At 38.0% G+C, this 17,480-nt stretch overlaps 1 protein-coding gene across 6 annotated transcripts in view; it reads left to right on the top strand.

Moving 5' to 3' along the window:
- The window catches only part of Ptpn2 (protein tyrosine phosphatase non-receptor type 2), an 85,893-nt gene that overhangs the window by 48,958 nt on the left and 19,455 nt on the right, over positions 1–17,480 (top strand). For all 6 annotated transcript variants that reach the window (XM_046462742.1, XM_046462743.2, XM_046462741.2 and 3 more), the window contains 4 exons: positions 1,152–1,250; positions 5,372–5,506; positions 11,830–12,039; positions 14,572–14,724. In XM_046462742.1, the coding sequence (XP_046318698.1) occupies positions 1,152–1,250; positions 5,372–5,506; positions 11,830–12,039; positions 14,572–14,724 (597 nt within the window). The remainder of the gene's footprint in view (positions 1–1,151; positions 1,251–5,371; positions 5,507–11,829; positions 12,040–14,571; positions 14,725–17,480) is intronic.

Raw genomic sequence — 17,480 nt, 5'->3', positions numbered from 1 at the left:
TAATTATTGAGCATCTGCTACATGCCTAGGAATATTCCTACTCTAATGATGCTTTCAGCGTAGAGCCATTTGAATCCCTTTACTACATGTGGGACTGCAGCTCTGGGCAGCCTTGGCCCCCAGTGTCCTACTTCTACCTCTGTTCCTACCCCTAACTCTCACCACTGTACTACACTACCCTGTGAATCGATTACACGTTGAGTTATGTGGAGTACAATAAAATCCACTTATTTGAATGTTCACCCATTTGAAATTAATTAGGCTGTGTTGCAGCACAGTGGTGGAGTGTTAACTTGGCCCTGGGATCCATCTCTGCCTTGACAAAAAAATCAACAATTTATGATTTGGGCATTGCCTTTTCATCTGTTACTTGTCTTTCCTTTTGCCCTATACCATCGTTAAGTAAAAGGGAAAGGTAATTAGAAATACATATGATTTTTCTCCCCCAGTGTCATTATTACAGTATGGACTATTGCTCCTTTTAACTCTCCCAAATACTTTGCCATTGAGGCTGAACATATTGTGCTTTTGTAGATTGATAGTTTCAGAGTGATTTGCATATGTACATGATTTCCACTTTGTAGGGGGGGGATTCTTTTGTAATTGACTTGGGCTGATTGGCTAGCCTCTTGCTCTCAGAGGCTGAAGGTGACAGATATTTCCTTTGACTCCAGCCTTTGCAGCTAGAACCTGAGCAGTCAGATGGTCTCAGTCATGATTTTGTCTCTGGTTCGCATATAGATTGTGCTTGAATACTACAGCCACCTTCTTTTAGCTTTGGCAGCAAAAGCCAGGTGATAATCCTATATCAGGAGCAGTATCTCAACTTTGGTCTCTTGGGACAGATGATTGTGCTTTAACTCATAGTCTCCAGCCCTCAACTCTGAAAACCACTTGGTATCCTAAACAAAGTTTTTTCCTGCTTTACTTAGGTAAATGAAAGATTTTGATCATTTGTGCCCCAAACCGTAACTAGCACAGACTGGTTTTTTAATTCAAGTGCATTTAAAGTTTAAATGTATTTACTAGGACCCAACCCCATTGGCTATACTCATGGCACACCAGAAGTACCCTTGAGGGAGCTTGGCCTGGATGGAGCCTTGTTCTTTTCTGGTCCCCTTTCCTGATCTGCTCTTTCTCTGTCCTTACAGGGTCCACTTCCCAACACATGTTGCCACTTCTGGCTCATGGTTTGGCAGCAGAAGTCCAAAGCAGTTGTCATGCTGAACCGAATTGTGGAGAAAGAATCGGTGAGTGAGTCTTACAATTGAGTATACTGCATATGATCTTTAGCTTATAAAGGTTTTCATGGAGGGTATTCATTAGTTTGGGCTTTAGTTGCTAAAGGCTGGTGGTCAGGATGTTTCTGACCAGAAGTAATATATCCCCTTCCTTATATATCCCCTTCCTTCCTTCCTTCCTTCCTTCCTTCCTTCCTTCCTTCCTTCCTTCCTTCCTTCCTTCCTTCCTTCCAATATTTATTTTTTAGTTGTAGTTGGACACAATACCTTTGTCTTGTTTTGTTTTGTTTTAGTTGAACACAATATCTTTATTTTATTTATGTTTATACAGTGCTGAGGATCAAACCCAGGGCCTCACACTTGCTAGGCGAGCACTCTACCATTGAGCCACAGCCCCAGCCCTTCCTTTTCCTTTCTTACCTTAAATATTTATAAAACAATTGGTGACCTTTGATCTCTGAGATATAAATGTAATGGAACAAATACTGAACTGGTGGTGATAATGGAGCTCTTTGGAATCCCTAGGCTTTGTTAGAATTTTCATGATATTATTAAAATCTTGGAAGTTTTCAAAAAGATTAAAATGATGGTCTTTTGATCTTTATAATTTATAATTGACTTAGGTCATAATGAAAGTGGGCAAATATAAACTTATTGAAATTTCAGATTACGGTTTAAGCATAGTGCCAGTGAGTGGTAGACTTTAAGGCTTCTGACTTCTGTAGCTTTAGATTACATTCCCATCAGACAAGCAAATTGGGACTTATTATCAACTAAAGACTCTCCCAGTTTTAAGATTTTGTAATGTTCTACTTCTTCAGATACCTGATGCCTACTTTTTCTTAAATTCATAGGTACTGGTTTTCAGTAATAGTATGATTTTCATTTGTTTCTACTCTGAAGTGGCACTGACAAACCAGGATTTCCAGTAGTGTCAGCATCACCCTTTATAATGGTCTTTCATGTCTCCAAACTCATTTAGAAATTAAGTTATGGTGACATTGTTAGTTTGAACAGCATTGCAAACTAGATGATTTATAAGTTCCATTCCTTTCATTTTGGAGTACAGTTGCTATATTAATAGGATAAGAATACCATCAGAAGTTAGACATCATTTTTATGGTGCTCATCAAGTGCTCATGATTCAGGTGCAGTTGTTTGGGGGTAGATTCCTTCATATAATGTGTTGCTTGTCAAGAGACTTATAGTGTCTGATTGTCTTTTTATGACCTTAGCAATCATTGTTGACCAGTACTTACCTCCTTAATTCATATGGCTTACAAATGGTAATTTTTCTTTCTCTCCTGTTCTGTTTTTGTTGGAATTCTACAAAAAACACTTTCTATTCCAGTTAATTGACCACTTTTTTACAGTATAGAAAAAGCAGTTTTCAGAACAGTTCATTCTCTAGGATCCTCAAAAGAGGACCAGTTGTGAGGAGAGGATGAATTGTTATGTATTTAACATATTTGATTCATCTCACTCCTTTGTACTTACTGGTAATCAGATCATTCCTTCATCGACTAGCAGAAATCTCTTTAGGTTGAACCCTGAGTCATTTTAACACAAAACTAAGGGTCTTTTATAGCTTTCTTGCTCTCTGGAATGATTACCAGTTTCAGGCTCATTTTAAACTTTTACTATCCTGAATCTGGAGCTAGCCATTTCCCCAAGGAGCTGTGTTACTCTTAAAAGGCAATGCTATTTCAAGAGCACCAGAGAAATAAGGATGTTTATTGTTACTGGCTTGCTGGTTGTTTTTAAGGCTTTTTAGTGGACAGAGCTAGGTACAGATATGTTTGTTAAGATACAATACGTCTGACGAATTCACACAGATTTCTAGTTCAGATTTGGAACTGCAGAGATTGTCTTAACCCCTTCTATCATAACCTGCTACTTTTTTTATAGCAATAATCCTGGTATTCAAAGATATCAGGGATGCCAAATATTTTAGACTCATTTACTTCATACCATATTACACAGAAAATAAGAGTCCCAATAATGACATCAGCCCTACCACCAAAATAATTACTGAAAATAGTTGAGCTTGCTGTGTGTATGTGTGCGCGCATGTAGGTATTGCAGTACTATGGATTGAATCCAGAGCCTCTTGCCTGCTAGACAGGTTCTCACCCACTGAGCTACATGCCTGTGCCTTTTTAAAATTTTTTGTTTTGAGATAGTGTCTTGGTAAATTGCTGAGACTGGCCTGTAATTTCTGCTTCAACAACCTGAATAACTGGGATTACAGCCATCCCCCATTACACCTGCTTAATTAAACATTTTTAAAATGTTTTCCCATTCTCTTCCAGGTTATTTTATTTTTTTTTTTTTTGGTTGTACAAACCTACATTGTCAGAGACTGTAATATACTATAGTCTCTCCCTTACATCTCTTTTTAAATCTTAGTTCTCCCCTCATCCTGTGGGGAGATCAGTATCAGAATCCTCCACTGATACCAAAATCTACAATGCTTAAATCCCTTACATAAAATTGTGTGGCATTTGCTTATAAATTATGCACATTCTTCCTTATACTTTACTTTTTTTTTTTTTTTTTTTTTCTCCTCATGGTTCTGGGGATTGAACCCAGGGCTTTGTGCATGCTAGGCAAGACTCAACCAACTGAGCTATTTTCCTAGCCCCTTCCTTATACTTTAAATAATCTCTAGATTACTCGTTAACAGTATAATACAATGCTGTGTAAATAGTTAACACTGTTTTTTATTTAGGGAATAAAGATACCCCCCAAAAAAAAAAAAATCTTTACATATTTAGTACAGTTGTTTTTTTCTTGAATATCTTTGATCCAAGGTCAGTGGAATTTAGGTGGGCAACCCATGAATAGGGAAGACCAACTATGTATTTAACATTTATCACCAGTTTTGTTGATGCCTCTCCAATTCTGACTAATGCTTTTTCTCTAGTGGGTTGCTAAGGAAGGATTCCTGGATATTATATAGGTTCTGGGGTTTTTTTGTTTTTTTTTTTTTAACCTGTCACAGTTTATCTACTTTATAAAACCAAACAAAAACCCTTAGAAGTCAGTTAGGCCGGATATCAAATTCTTGGCTCACATTTGCTTTTCTTTTGAACAACTTAAATTATGTTACTTCATTTCTCAGCTTCATTGTTTCATTTCCTTTTGACATTACAAATTGCTGTCAAATAGACATCTTATTTTGTTCCTTAATAAGTCTGTTATTCTCTTTGCCTATATTACTTAAATATTCTTTTCTTTTCTTGAAATAACATTAATTTCACACTGACTTATTGTGATGGGTCACAGCTTCAATGCACGCAAGCTAAAAATAGTGCATAAAATTGTCTTTAGGCTATAGATGTAAGGTGTATGTGAAACATTAATGAATTTTGCCTTTAGACTCTATTTCATTCCCAGGATACCTCATTATGTATGTGCAAATACTCTAAAATCTGAACCAAGACTTAACATCCCAGCATTTACAATAAAGGATGCTCAACCTATATTAACCACTCTAGGTAAAAGAGGCTTATCTTCTGATTCTTTCCCCTGGTTTAATTTTAGTAAATTATTAACTTTAGTAAGTAGAAATATGTATGTAATATTTCTAGATGTGTAGTATTAATTGCAAATTTATAGGTAATTATGAAAATACTTGCAAAAATAAAGCCTTTTCAATACAATTTGAAGGTATTTTGGGGATAGTTTGATAACTTTTAGAAAGTGAATGCTATGTGGTGTTGTAATATTATTGTGCTTTAAAAATAACAGATTTCAGGGCTGTGGTTGTGTCTCAGTGGTAGAGTGCTTTCCTCACATGTGTGAGGCACTGGGGTCAATCCTCAGCACCATATTAAAAGATAAAATGAAGATATTGTGTCCATTTATAACTAAATGTTTTTTAATTCTAAAATCAGATTTTAGAATTTTATTTTTGTACATGATATTTATTTGTGGCTTTTTTAGTTTAAAAGTTATAGGAACATTTTACAAAGCTACTTTATAAAATGTCAATCTTATTAAAATATAGTGATGGCTCTTCTTAGGATTTGATACTTGAAAACATATAGTATATGTGTGCAGTTTGTTTTCACTTTTCAACTTTTTATGGTTTTATAATGCTTATATACTGCTGTTTTCAATTTTAGGTTAAATGTGCACAGTACTGGCCAACAGATGACCGAGAGATGCTGTTTAAAGAAACAGGATTTAGTGTGAAGCTTTTGTCCGAAGATGTGAAGTCTTATTATACAGTACATCTGCTACAATTAGAAAATATCAATGTAAGACTTTTCTTACTCAAAAGTTTGGACTTTTTTATAGTGGTTTTAAGAATTATTCTAGCCAGGCACAGTGGCACATCTGTAATCCCAGTGTCTCAGGAGGCTGAGGTAGGAGGATTGTGAGTTCAAACAAAAAAGGTCTGGGGATATGGCTCAGTGGTCAAGCACCCTTGGGATAAATCCCCAGTACAAAAAAATATATATATGTATATAATTTCTTTATTATTAGATTTGGAGTTTGAGGCACCCATTTGGTTTTATTTTAGATTGTGTATGTAGTAACTCTGAGGACTCTGTTGAGGCACCCAAGAACTAAGAATTTCAAAGTTCAGGTTAATATTTGAGGATTGAAAATTATTAAAAGTACTTTGGGATCCAGAGATATAGCTCAGCAGTAGAATGCCTGCCTACCACCCTGACGGCCATGGGTTCAGTCCCTAGTATCAGAAATACCCTGGGGAGTAAGAGAGGGCTTGAGAATTAGGCAAACCGGGATTCAGAACCCAGCTCTGCCACTGAGTAGAGGTGAGCCCTACACATGCTGCTTTGCCTCCCAAGCCTTCTCTCTCTGTGAGGTGAACGTGCAATGGCCCCTCCCAGGGCTATAAGGAGAGCTCGTGGCAAAGTGTTGAGAAAATGACATATTGTTAGGTAAGTGCTTAACCTGAATGGGGTAAATATTCTTATTACCCTCACTTCATTTTTTTCAATACCCTTTTCCTCTAGCCAGATTACCTATCTAATAAGTGACAGACCAAACTCAAATGCAGGTCCTCTAACTTCTGACAAGAGAATAAGACTTTTTTGAAAGATGTTAATTCTTGTGAGGGAAGCTTCTCGATTCCCAAGCACCTCTCTGAAGTGGAGACCATTGTGAGAGTTGGCCAACCTCTGTGTTTTAGTTATTAGCACCTGTGTGGTATGATGAAAGGGGCTTTTTGACTGGCCTGGGTTTAAACTCTACCATATCAAATAGCAGCTGTTTGTTTTACTTTACAGTTTTTATTAGGAACTAGAACTGTTCCATGGGTGAAGTAGCATTTCCTTTTGAGAGGCAGAATTGCACTTGCTAAAGAACCAGGTTGCTTAAGTTTAGAGGCTGACTGTGCTTCCCCTGGCTAAGTGACTTGGGTTACATTAATTACCTATGTTCCTCAGTTTTATTATCTATAAAGTGAGGATGAGAATGGGTCTGCCTCATAGGGTTGCTCTAAATATCCATCCAGTCAACACCATGGCAGTGGCTAAGACATTAGGGGAGCCCCAGTTACTATCTTTTGCTGGGTGTCCTTTGCACTGGGTCGGGGCCTTTGAGAGGAGCAGTGGAGTGATGGAAGACGATAGCAGAGCAGGGGATGGTAGCCCACTGCTGCCTGCACACCTCTCTCTAGCTCCCTGAACCATGGAGACATGGCCCACTTCCACAAAAGTAGGACTGTTTAAAAGTTTAGGGCCAAAGCTGTAGACCTCCAGTCTAATGAGCAGCCAGACCATTTATCAGAAGCCCTTTACAGTGTCTTTCTTACAGCTGAGCGAATCCCAACTTGTGCCCCTGAAAGAAGGGGTTCCATCTGTGTTCTCAGAGGATTCCTGGACTTAAGCTTTGGAGATATTTTTGAGGGGCTTTAAAAATATCAGGTCATGTGGAATACTTATTGGTCATTCAGATCTTTGTTTTTAGTTGCCCTGCACTGTTTTCCGTAAGATTGTTGGCCAGCTTTTATGTTTCTCAGGTTCCAGGAATACTATTATAATGCTGACTCTTCTATTTCCCTGTCCCTGTAGATTTACCCAGAACAGGATGAGTGTCTAATTATTATGATGCTCAACTGGGATCTGATTCAAAATAGTTTAAGCCGTTGATCCCACCTAGAATGTCCTCCTTTTTTCTGTGCCTGTTTATTTGTATTCTGCACATCAGCATCTCCATGTGGCCCATTTCTTACTTAGGTCTGTCCTAAGGTAACTGTGACACATTCATTCCTAGCAGCTATGAGTCTTACACTTCTTCCTGATTTTTAAATTTTACTGGCTTCTTCAATACGTGTGTGTGTGTGTGTGTGTGTATTCTGACTCTGTAACAAGGTTTCTGCCACCCCCACCCAGGGGTAGAGTCCATATTTGCTTCCTTTATACTCTCCTCTGTCACCATACCAAGTGTATTGTTAAGCATACTACACCTGAGTGATTGTCCTAGAACACAGGTGTGACCCCTCTGTGCTCTAGAGATCCTTCCCTGGTTCCCATTAGTTATCAAGGAAAGTTCATGTCTAGTACAGCAGTCCATGACCCGCCCAACTTGGTCCTCAACTCCTTCTGTGCCTTTTTCCTGCAAGTACCTGTTGCTCCTTCTAACAAACTTAGACATTACAAAGAGGTCAGTTCCCAGGGGCCTCTGCTTCTGCACATTGCTTTTCCCTGTGCCTTCTTATACTGCCACTCTTGATCTGATGAGTTCTGTCCATCTTTCTCAGTGAATTTTAGTCAGTACTGATCACTGGTGATGAGATTCTGGCAAAAGTAGGTAAGGCAGTGACAGGGAAAATACAAATTTGACCTCTGGTTAGGGAAGAGGGCTGGCACACTTTGTCAGTCTTTAGTTTTAGAAGAACAGTTCAGTGAGGAGGTTAAAGATTAGCAGATTTGATAATTTATTGGAGCTGTTTATGGATTTCAACAAAGGCAGTTAGTATAATTGTTTTAGAAATAGCCAGTTTACCACATGCAGGTAAACTTTACATTCATCATTTCATTTATTCTTCACAACAGCCTTGTAAGGTAAGTACTATATCATGAACTCCATTATAGATTACAGAACTAGGGCTTAAAGAAAATCTTTTAGAAACATAATCTTGGTACCTTCAATATATACATAAAATATGAAAATAATTGGGCTGGGGCCATGGAGCTGTGTAGATTATTTATAATAATTAAAACTTTTATAGTCTTTCATATTTATTGTAAATATTAGCTATTATTTGAATGGCTTTAGGAAGGACATATACTTAAATTGTCCTAAGCCAACAGCTCCCCATTGTCTTATGCCTACCTAACTTTTTGGTCTCCAAATGTAGCAAGTTTGACATCCACATTCAAAGACCTTACATCAAGAATTCTCCCTCAAACAATGTAAATGTTTTTTATTTAAAAGAGCAATAAGCTGGCAACTTTTTTGGTTCAAGGGTATAGTATACATGATGTAGTTTGCAAGGAATGGCTGCACCAGGACCGCCACGTAAATGTAACTATGGATGTAATATGGGTATGGTGGGGTGTGTGAGCTGGAGCCACAGGGAAAGGTGGGAAACGACAGGTCAGAGTGGTAGAGCTGGTGTGCCTTGGTGACCAGAAGGGGACCAGAGTTTGACATAAGGACTTTGTCAGATTCGTGAAGTCCAAGTTATAGAACTTATTTAGAGTAAAGATGGATTTAGTTTTAGTTCTCTATTCTTGGGCAACTTTTTTCTCCTCTTATATTGACTCTGAATTATATCTTTTTTTGAACTGCATCTTTGAATCTTGTTTCAGTAAGAGTAAATTAATCAAAATTAACCTCTTAAAAATGTCCTTCAGTCTGGTTTTGCAAGGCGTGAAAAGCGCTGGTTTTTAAAAATCTCTTGGCGAGGAGGAGACCGTATTATACGAATAGTTGAGTGTTTCTGGGAACTGACTTTGAGTATCCCAGACAACATGACCAGAATTTGAAAAAAGAGAGAGATCACAAGCCTTGAGCCAAAATGATGTTTAAAAAAAAAAAAAATCAGTTGCTCAAGATCATGGGTAACTGTGATGCATTTAGAGCCAGGAAGTGATGCAGTAGTTGAGCATAAGCAGGATGGGAGCATTGGGCCCTTCCTTGGGGAGCACAGCCATACACTCACACATGAGCACAGTCCTGGGAACTTGGGGTGGTCCACACCAGACCTGGTTTAGGCTCTTGTGAACCAAGGCCAGTCTTGCAGTGCCTGTTAGTTCTGCATAGTGGCTGATGACCATAATAGGGCAGCTAACAGGGGAAAAAGCGGGGTCAAAAACACCCACTGGCATTTTACACCTCATTTAAAGGAAAACATGACAGTTAACTATATCCCTTGGCTAATCAGGAGTCAGTCTCTTTGGCCCATTCCTGTGTGGATATTGCCATGTTTACTGTGAACTTATGATTTTGTAAAAGGAAGCTATAGTTAGCCTTCATGATTTAGAATGTATAGATTTTTTTTTTTTTTCTGTTTACCTACAGTAGGATTGACTCTTCCTGGTGTGTAGTCGTATGACTTTTCAGAGTGTGTTCAATTGTCTAAATGAATCCATAAAGAAAATATGGGTCAATTCTGTTACCGCTCAGACTTTCTTGTGCTACCTGCATATAGTCATTCCTATCCCTCACCTCCAGCCCCCACCAACCACAGATCTAGTTTTTGTTCCTGTGTATGGCATTTTCCAGAATGTCATATAAATGGAGACTTTAGAATCTGGCTTCTTTCACTTAGCATACTGAATTTAGGTGGTTTTTATTAATTTATTCATTCATTTTTGGTGCTGGGAATTGAACCCAGGGTACTCCACCACTGAGCTACATCCCCAGCCCTTTTAATTTTTTTTATTTTGAGAAAGACCACCCAGGCTGGTCTTGAACTTGGATCCTCCTGCCTCCACCTTTCCAGTGACTGGGATTATAGGTGTGCACCACCAAAGCCAACTACGTATTTTAGAATTTAAAAGGAAGGCTGAGTAGGTGCAGTAGTAGTCACCTTTAATCCCAGCGACTCAGATGCTAAGTGGTAGAATACCCACTTAGCATACAGCAAGCAAGCCCTGGATTCAATCTCTCTTATACACACAACAACAAGGAAATGTTTTGAAATCTAGAAATCATTTAAATAGTAACAGAGAAATGTTTTAGTACCTTCAGTATATTGACACCCTATGGATCACAGTGTATTTGGAATTATGAAAACAGATATTAAAAATAAAGTGACTAGGGGCTGGGGTTGTGGCTCAGCGGTAGAGCGCTTGCCTAGCACGTGCGAGGCCCTGACTTCAATCCTCAGCACCACATAAAAATAAATAAATAAAATAAAGGTAAAAAAAAAAAAAATAAAAATGGAGTTGCTTAGGCTCAGGCCTAAGGCCATCCTCAAAAAAAAAAAAAAAGTGACTAAACATATGTAATTTTTTTTTAATTTCTACATTGTATTTTTTCAGTATCTTTTATGACTTAGGAGTCTTAATTCGTACTGAAAAAGGCAAAGTTATCAAAATGTGAAAGCTACCTTCTAATTTTGAAAATTTTCACTGGGAACAGGACATTATGATGATGTTTAGCTGTTAATTTTTTCTGTGCCTCCTCCTTTTAGAAATGTCCTGCAATAAAACTAGAAAATTGTGCAGACATTAGAAAATCACTGCTTCATTTACAGAAACGAAGACTATAAACTAGAGCAGTGCTTCCTAGGGCAAAAGGCAGTTGGCAGAATGCTAAGGAACATTTTCATAATGAATTAGTCAGAATAAGGCTCATCAGGAACATCCAGGAAGTGATAGTGATGCCAGGCAGACCTCAGAGACAGAGGCATTGGGCGTGTTGGTGCACCATCTTACATCAGCAGGGCACATACCCAGCTTCAGGACTGGGGTTTATTACATTGGAGAAAGACAGCAATTAGAGGAGCTATTTCAATTAAAAATGTAAAGATTATTCCTCTAAATTAATTCTTGTATTGCTCCTCTTTATATGTGGAGCTGCTTTTCAAGACAAATCATATTAAGAGGGAGATTATATTTACAAAATTAAACTTAAAAAAAAGAAAGTGAAAATTATGATAGTAATTTTTTTTAAATAGAGAAAAAGAATGTGTTTATTGTGATACATGAATTAGAGAAAATATTGGTAGCATGTATGGTACAAGCTAATTGTTAAGAACTGAAATTCTAGACTGCTGCTTCAAGTCCAGGCCCTATTTATTGCCCTTGATCTTAGACAAATTAATTTTTGCCTCAGTTTCCTCACCTGGAAAATGGTTTCTGATATGATTTTGTATGAATTGAGATAATAAACAATGAGCTTAAAACAAGCCTCCAAAGTGATGTGTTATATGTGTTAGCTATTAATATATTCCAAACCTCTCTAAAGAAAAGAAAAAAAAAACTTCCCTGATTTGCATACATGCTTATCAAAACCCAAATGGGAAAATGGAAGTATAAACAGCCCATAAGATTAACAGCGTTGAGTAAAACACATGATCTTTCTGACATCGTTTTTTGCTTTTTTAAAAAAGCCAAGAATGGTCACTAACTTTCTCTTGTTTAATCTTACTTTCTAGAGTGGGGAGACCAGGACGATCTCTCACTTTCATTATACTACTTGGCCAGACTTTGGAGTCCCTGAGTCACCAGCTTCGTTTCTCAATTTCTTATTTAAAGTGAGAGAATCTGGCTCCTTGAATCCTGACCATGGGCCTGCAGTGATCCATTGTAGTGCAGGTATTGGGCGCTCTGGCACCTTCTCTCTAGTGGACACCTGTCTTGTTTTGGTAAGTGCCATTTATGGTCTCATTTCAGTCCTCTTTTTTTCTGCCTTCTGGCAGGAATAGGCTCTGATGTCATATCCCAGAGCCAGGTTTCTTAAGGTTAAACTTCTTTCTCTGGGCAAAACCTAGAACAGTCATTTCCACTCTTTGGCTGCCTCCTTAATGCCTGTGGACTTGAGTCAAGGTGACACCAGAGCTCGCAAGAAGAAGCTTTTCTCTGGTAGTTTCACACTACAGAAGTAAGAGGCCCCCTCTCCAGTAAAATTCACCTTGGTATTGAATTTCTCCCTGCTCGGACAAGCTCTTTGTCTGTTTTTCCTTCACTGGGGCTAGTGACAGTACTCACAGGGCCGCTGTGAGGACTGTGCAAGTGTTACCTGGTGCTATCTTTCCTTCCCTGAATTCTTGTGTACACACCCAGAGCTGTAAGTCTCCACCCACCATTCCCAGCCACCACCTGGATTCCGGTCCTTTCTTCATTTTTTTCTTTGTTTTGGTTGTAGGGGGCCTCTTGTTTCCCTTGATTCCCTTTCCTATTGCTGTCATTTGTCCCTCCTTTTATTATACAATCAAACCCATCAGTAGTACCTTCTGCTTTGATTTCAGTGTCATCTCTTTCAATATTCCCCCTAGTGTAATTTATACTTTCCTGAGCTTGTTTTAGTATTATCAACAATGTGAGCAATTTAGTAGACTGGTATTCTTAGGGTTTACGGCCCTGTGTTGCCTCACTTTACTTTATTTATTAGTCTCTTAGCTTTCCCTGTAAAGTGTAGCTATGCTTCATTGCTCTGGTCTTAGCATTCTCAGGCTTTCTAATATGACTGCTAGCACAAGTAGGTGCTCACATGAATTCACAAGATGTACTCCTGGTAAACACGAGTACTTTAATGGGGATCTTGATCAATGTGATAACATTCTTGGTGGAGCATTTTGAATCTTGCATCTGATGAAAGCTAGAAATTACAGTTCAGTTTTAACCTATCGGATTATTATATTCATCAAAAATTGGATTGTTACATTACAGTGAACCTCGCCGTATATAAACATTTTGGTTGCTGTCATTAACAGCAACCATTTTTTTTTTCTTTTTCAATTTGGAGGTCTTTCTAAAACTAAATCAGTAGTTTACAGATGGTATGGTGGCTCTGCAGTGTGTTTGTGGACTGAGGCTTTCTCTGAACTTTCCACCATTTTTAGGTGGCCACTGTAGTCTAGATATGAAGAAGGCAGAAGGGCAGTGGCACAGAGGCCTGCTGCCACTGGGACTTTTGTAAATAAATAATACCACAACTGATCCTAAGTCCTTCCTTAAGCTAGGTGCCTTGGCACATCCCTGTAATATCAGGGAGGCTGAGACAGGAGGATGATTACAAGTTCAAGGCCAGCCTGGGCAACTTAGCAAGACCCTGTCTCAAAACTTAACAGGGCTGAGGATGTAAATTGGAGTTAGAATGCCCCTGGTTAAATCCCTACCACACACACACAAAAGTATTATTATTCTTTAAAATTGAAGTACCAAACTGTTACACCTCCTTTTCAGTTATCAGTTGCTATGTTTTAAATTTCATATGCTAAACTGATTTAGGCTTTACTGTATAGCCAGTCACTATTATCCAAGGTAGGTGTCATCACAAGTTCTTATTTACTTGTTGGCTTAAATATTCTGACTCTAACTCAGGCTGGGGCTGTAACTCAGTGGCAGAGCACTTGCCTAGCATGTGTGAGGCACTGGGTTTGATCCTCAGCACCACATAAAAATAAACAAATAAATTAAAGGCATTCTGTCCATCTACAACTACAAAAAAATAATAATTAAAAAAAATATTCTGACTCTTAACAGCTTTCCAGTCTGTGGTATATGTTAAGTCCTTTGACTGATTACTGACCAAAATGAAATTAGAATGATTGTTTTGAAATCAGTTGTCAATCAGCTGAAGAATCAAAAGTCAGCAGCTACTGTTTGAACAAGTGAATTGTGAGGGATGGGGTGGATTGGGAGAGTGTTAAATTAACCTTGTTCTAAAGGAAAAATGTGCTCGGCACACAAAATCATCACTGTGACCAAAACACTTAACAAGGACAGCTTGGAAGAGGAAAAGTATATTTGGAGCCTTCCTTGTGGGTTTCCTGTTGTACTTGGACAAGTGACTGCAGAGCATTATGAGAAGGACAAGGCAAAGGAAAGCTGCACAGCTCATGGTAGCCAGGAAAGCTGGGGGCGGGGCTGGCAAGGGGAAAGGGGCCATAGGGAAAAAGATGTACCCTTGCAAGACACTCCCCCAGTGATCCACCTTTCGTGCCCCACCTGCCTACAGTTACCACCAGGTTACTCCATTTAAATGAAAAAGGACTGATTAGGCTACAGCTCATTTCACCTCTGAACAATCCTGAATCATTAGGAGCTTTGGGAGGACACCTCACCTCCAAACCATGACTACGAGCAAATGCATAGCACAAGTCTGAACCTTGTGTTGCTTCTGTTTCCTGTAAGGTAACAAAAGAAGGCTTGACTTACTTTTACCTTTCTTGCAGATGGAAAAAGGAGATGATATTAACATTAAACAAGTGTTACTGAATATGAGAAAATATCGAATGGGACTTATTCAGACACCAGATCAACTCAGATTCTCTTACATGGCCATAATAGAAGGAGCAAAGTATATAAAGGGAGATTCAAATATACAGGTAAACTTTTCTTGGGAAAGAATAATACCCGTTTGTTAAATATAGTTGCTATCCGGTAACCATTCCAACTAAGCCCTTACCTTGTCCCTTCTAAAAAATATGTTGCAGTTAATGGGGTAAATCCAGCTGGCTGCCTTAAAATTATAAAATTGAAGCTCACTTCCTCATGGATATTCAGCTTTAGGTTAAGTCCTCTGGGTTACTGAAAAACCCTAGTGGGAAACAAGATTTCATTAAAGAAATTGAGCTTTTTTCATGTAAGGAGGATTTAAGCATTTAGTCATTGAAATAAACCAGAAACCTTAAGTATGTTTGCCCCATTAAAAACTTGTTGTGGAAATGTAGAATATTTCACCTGTGCATACTTTAACTTTATAACGGTGAACATCTTGAGTGCCTGTTGCAGACACAGTGAAGTACTAATACAATATTACATTTTTTTGGTTAGTGGCATTATTATCCATGAATATATTTTATTGCACATTTACAAAAGGTAAATTCAAAGACTATCAAATCTATGTTATGTATTGAGGCACAATGTAAAATAGGAAACAGTAACAAAAGACACCTGTTTCCTGTCTTGTCTAGTAACATAAGTAGATACAGGATGGCAATTGACATCCAAACATCTAAAATCTGAAACTTTTGGGCATTTCCCTTCCTCTCAAAAGTTTTGGATTTGGAGCATTTCATATTTGCACATGAGGGATGCTCAACCAGGAAAGCTCATCAAAATGCTCCCTAGTTCCAAAACTGAATTCTGAAACAGAATTTCTAGTCCCTAGCATTCTGGATGAAGGAAACACAGTCTGTGCCTTAAGTCAGTAGATACAAAAGTGACTAGTTTCATTTCATAATATTTCTCATATGTGAATATACTTGTAGGTCTTTAGTTTCTATAATTAATAGCCAATTCAGAAATAAGCTTCTTTTATAACTTAAACCATCAGTGTCCTAAAGGACTAAATGAAAGGAATTGAGTATTGTGTAGGTTTCAAAGACAGTAAAATATTCTTAAACTATTCATTTATTAGTAGCGTTTTAAAACTTTTTATTTTTTTTAGTTATGCATGACAGTAGGATATACTTGGATATACGTATATGGAATATAACTTCCAATTTTTCTGATTGTACATGTGGAGTTACATTGGGCATGTATTCATATGAGAACATGGGAAAGTTATGTCAGATTCATTCTACTGTCTTTCCTATGTAACTAACTTTTTTGTTGTGATGTATATTATTTTAACATTTCAAGTCAAATATTAGTAATTTGTTATTGGTGCACAATACTTATGCAGAGTAGTAGATTCTTCTTGATAAGGCACATGCATCAGTAATATTTCTGAAATTTTATTTAGAATTTTCTTTTTTATTTTTTAGTTCATTAAAAAGCATTAAAGAGGGCTGGGGATGTGGCTCAAGTGGTAGCGCGCTTGCCTGGCATGCATGAGGCATTGGGTTCGATCATCAGCACCACATTTAAAAAAAAAAAATGAAGATATTGTGTCCACCTAAAATTAAGAAATAAATATTTAAAAAATTAAAAAAGGCATTAAAGAAAAAATTTAATGGAGAAACATTAGGTTAGAGCAAGAATACTCAATATGCAGGAAATTAACCCAAATAATTGATCCTGCTTCAGAAACCAGGCTTTGGGAACATGGGGTTTGTTGGAATCGCTTTGGCTGTAGACGGTAATTTAGATAGAGTAAAATTAACTTCAATGTTGAAGGTTAGGAAAGTTTCCTATTCTTTCTTAGTAAACTTTAATCAGCTTAAATATGGAATTTGAAAAGGAAAGTTAGATCAAGCTTTTCCCACACCTTTGTGGTTTGCTGATGCCTTCCTTGTGGGTTTCCTGGTTGTAATTGGACAAGTGACTGCAGGGAAAGTGAGCTGTCCTTTGGGTAGTATCCTTCATTCTTCACTTTTCAATTTTTTTTTTCTTTGAAGTTTTGGAATATATATATTTACCCTGAGGATCTTTTTCACTACATATACATGGGTTTTGGACATAATTTTTTGTGTCATCTTTGACAGTGTAGTTTGTAGCTATGAAGAGTTTTTTTCTATATCAGTTTATCTGGTATGTAGTCATTAAACTCAGTTTTCAAGTATTCTCTGCCCTTGTTCCAGGTAGGACATTGAAAATGCCTCTGTATCTTTTAGGAGTTCAGAATTGGCAAAGTCTTGTCAATTCTGAAAGTCTTGTCAATAGAATAGTCTTCTATTCAAGGAGAAATTTGTTCAGAAGTGGTCTTAGCAGGCTCTAGGGATACTACACATTGGCTGTAAAAGAATTCAAAGAATGTGAAACTGAATTACATACAAAGTTAAGTCCTCATTAACTCATCCACCCCAAGTTTGTAGTCATCTGGGCACATACGGTGTCCCAGTCAGTTGCTGCAATGACGAAATACCTTAGTAAACAAAAGAAACTTATTCCACGTTGTTCTTGAGGCCAGGAAGTCCAGGATGCAAGCACCAGCAGACTTGGTGTCTGGAGAGGGCTTGTTCCCCATAGATGGTGTCTGGAGAGGGCTTTGTGTCCGCACTGGTGGAACAGGCACATAGGTTTTCTCAGATGTCTTTTAAGGGCACTGATCCCATTAATGAGAGAGGAGTTCTCATGACCCAATGACCCCCCTAAGTGTCCCATCGCTTAATACCACCACAGTGAGAGGTTGGATGTTGTGTGTTTTGGAGGACACAAAAGTTCAGATCATAGCGTGTATGTCCTTCCTGGAATGTGT

Source organism: Marmota monax, unplaced genomic scaffold, assembly GCF_021218885.2.
Source record: "Marmota monax isolate L192 unplaced genomic scaffold, Marmota_monax_Labrador192_F-V1.1 WCK01_AAM20220418_F8-fsc00180, whole genome shotgun sequence".
NCBI lineage: Eukaryota > Metazoa > Chordata > Mammalia > Rodentia > Sciuridae > Marmota > Marmota monax.
Note: the sequence above shows the minus strand (reverse complement) of the source record. Positions and strands in the feature narration are given on the sequence as shown.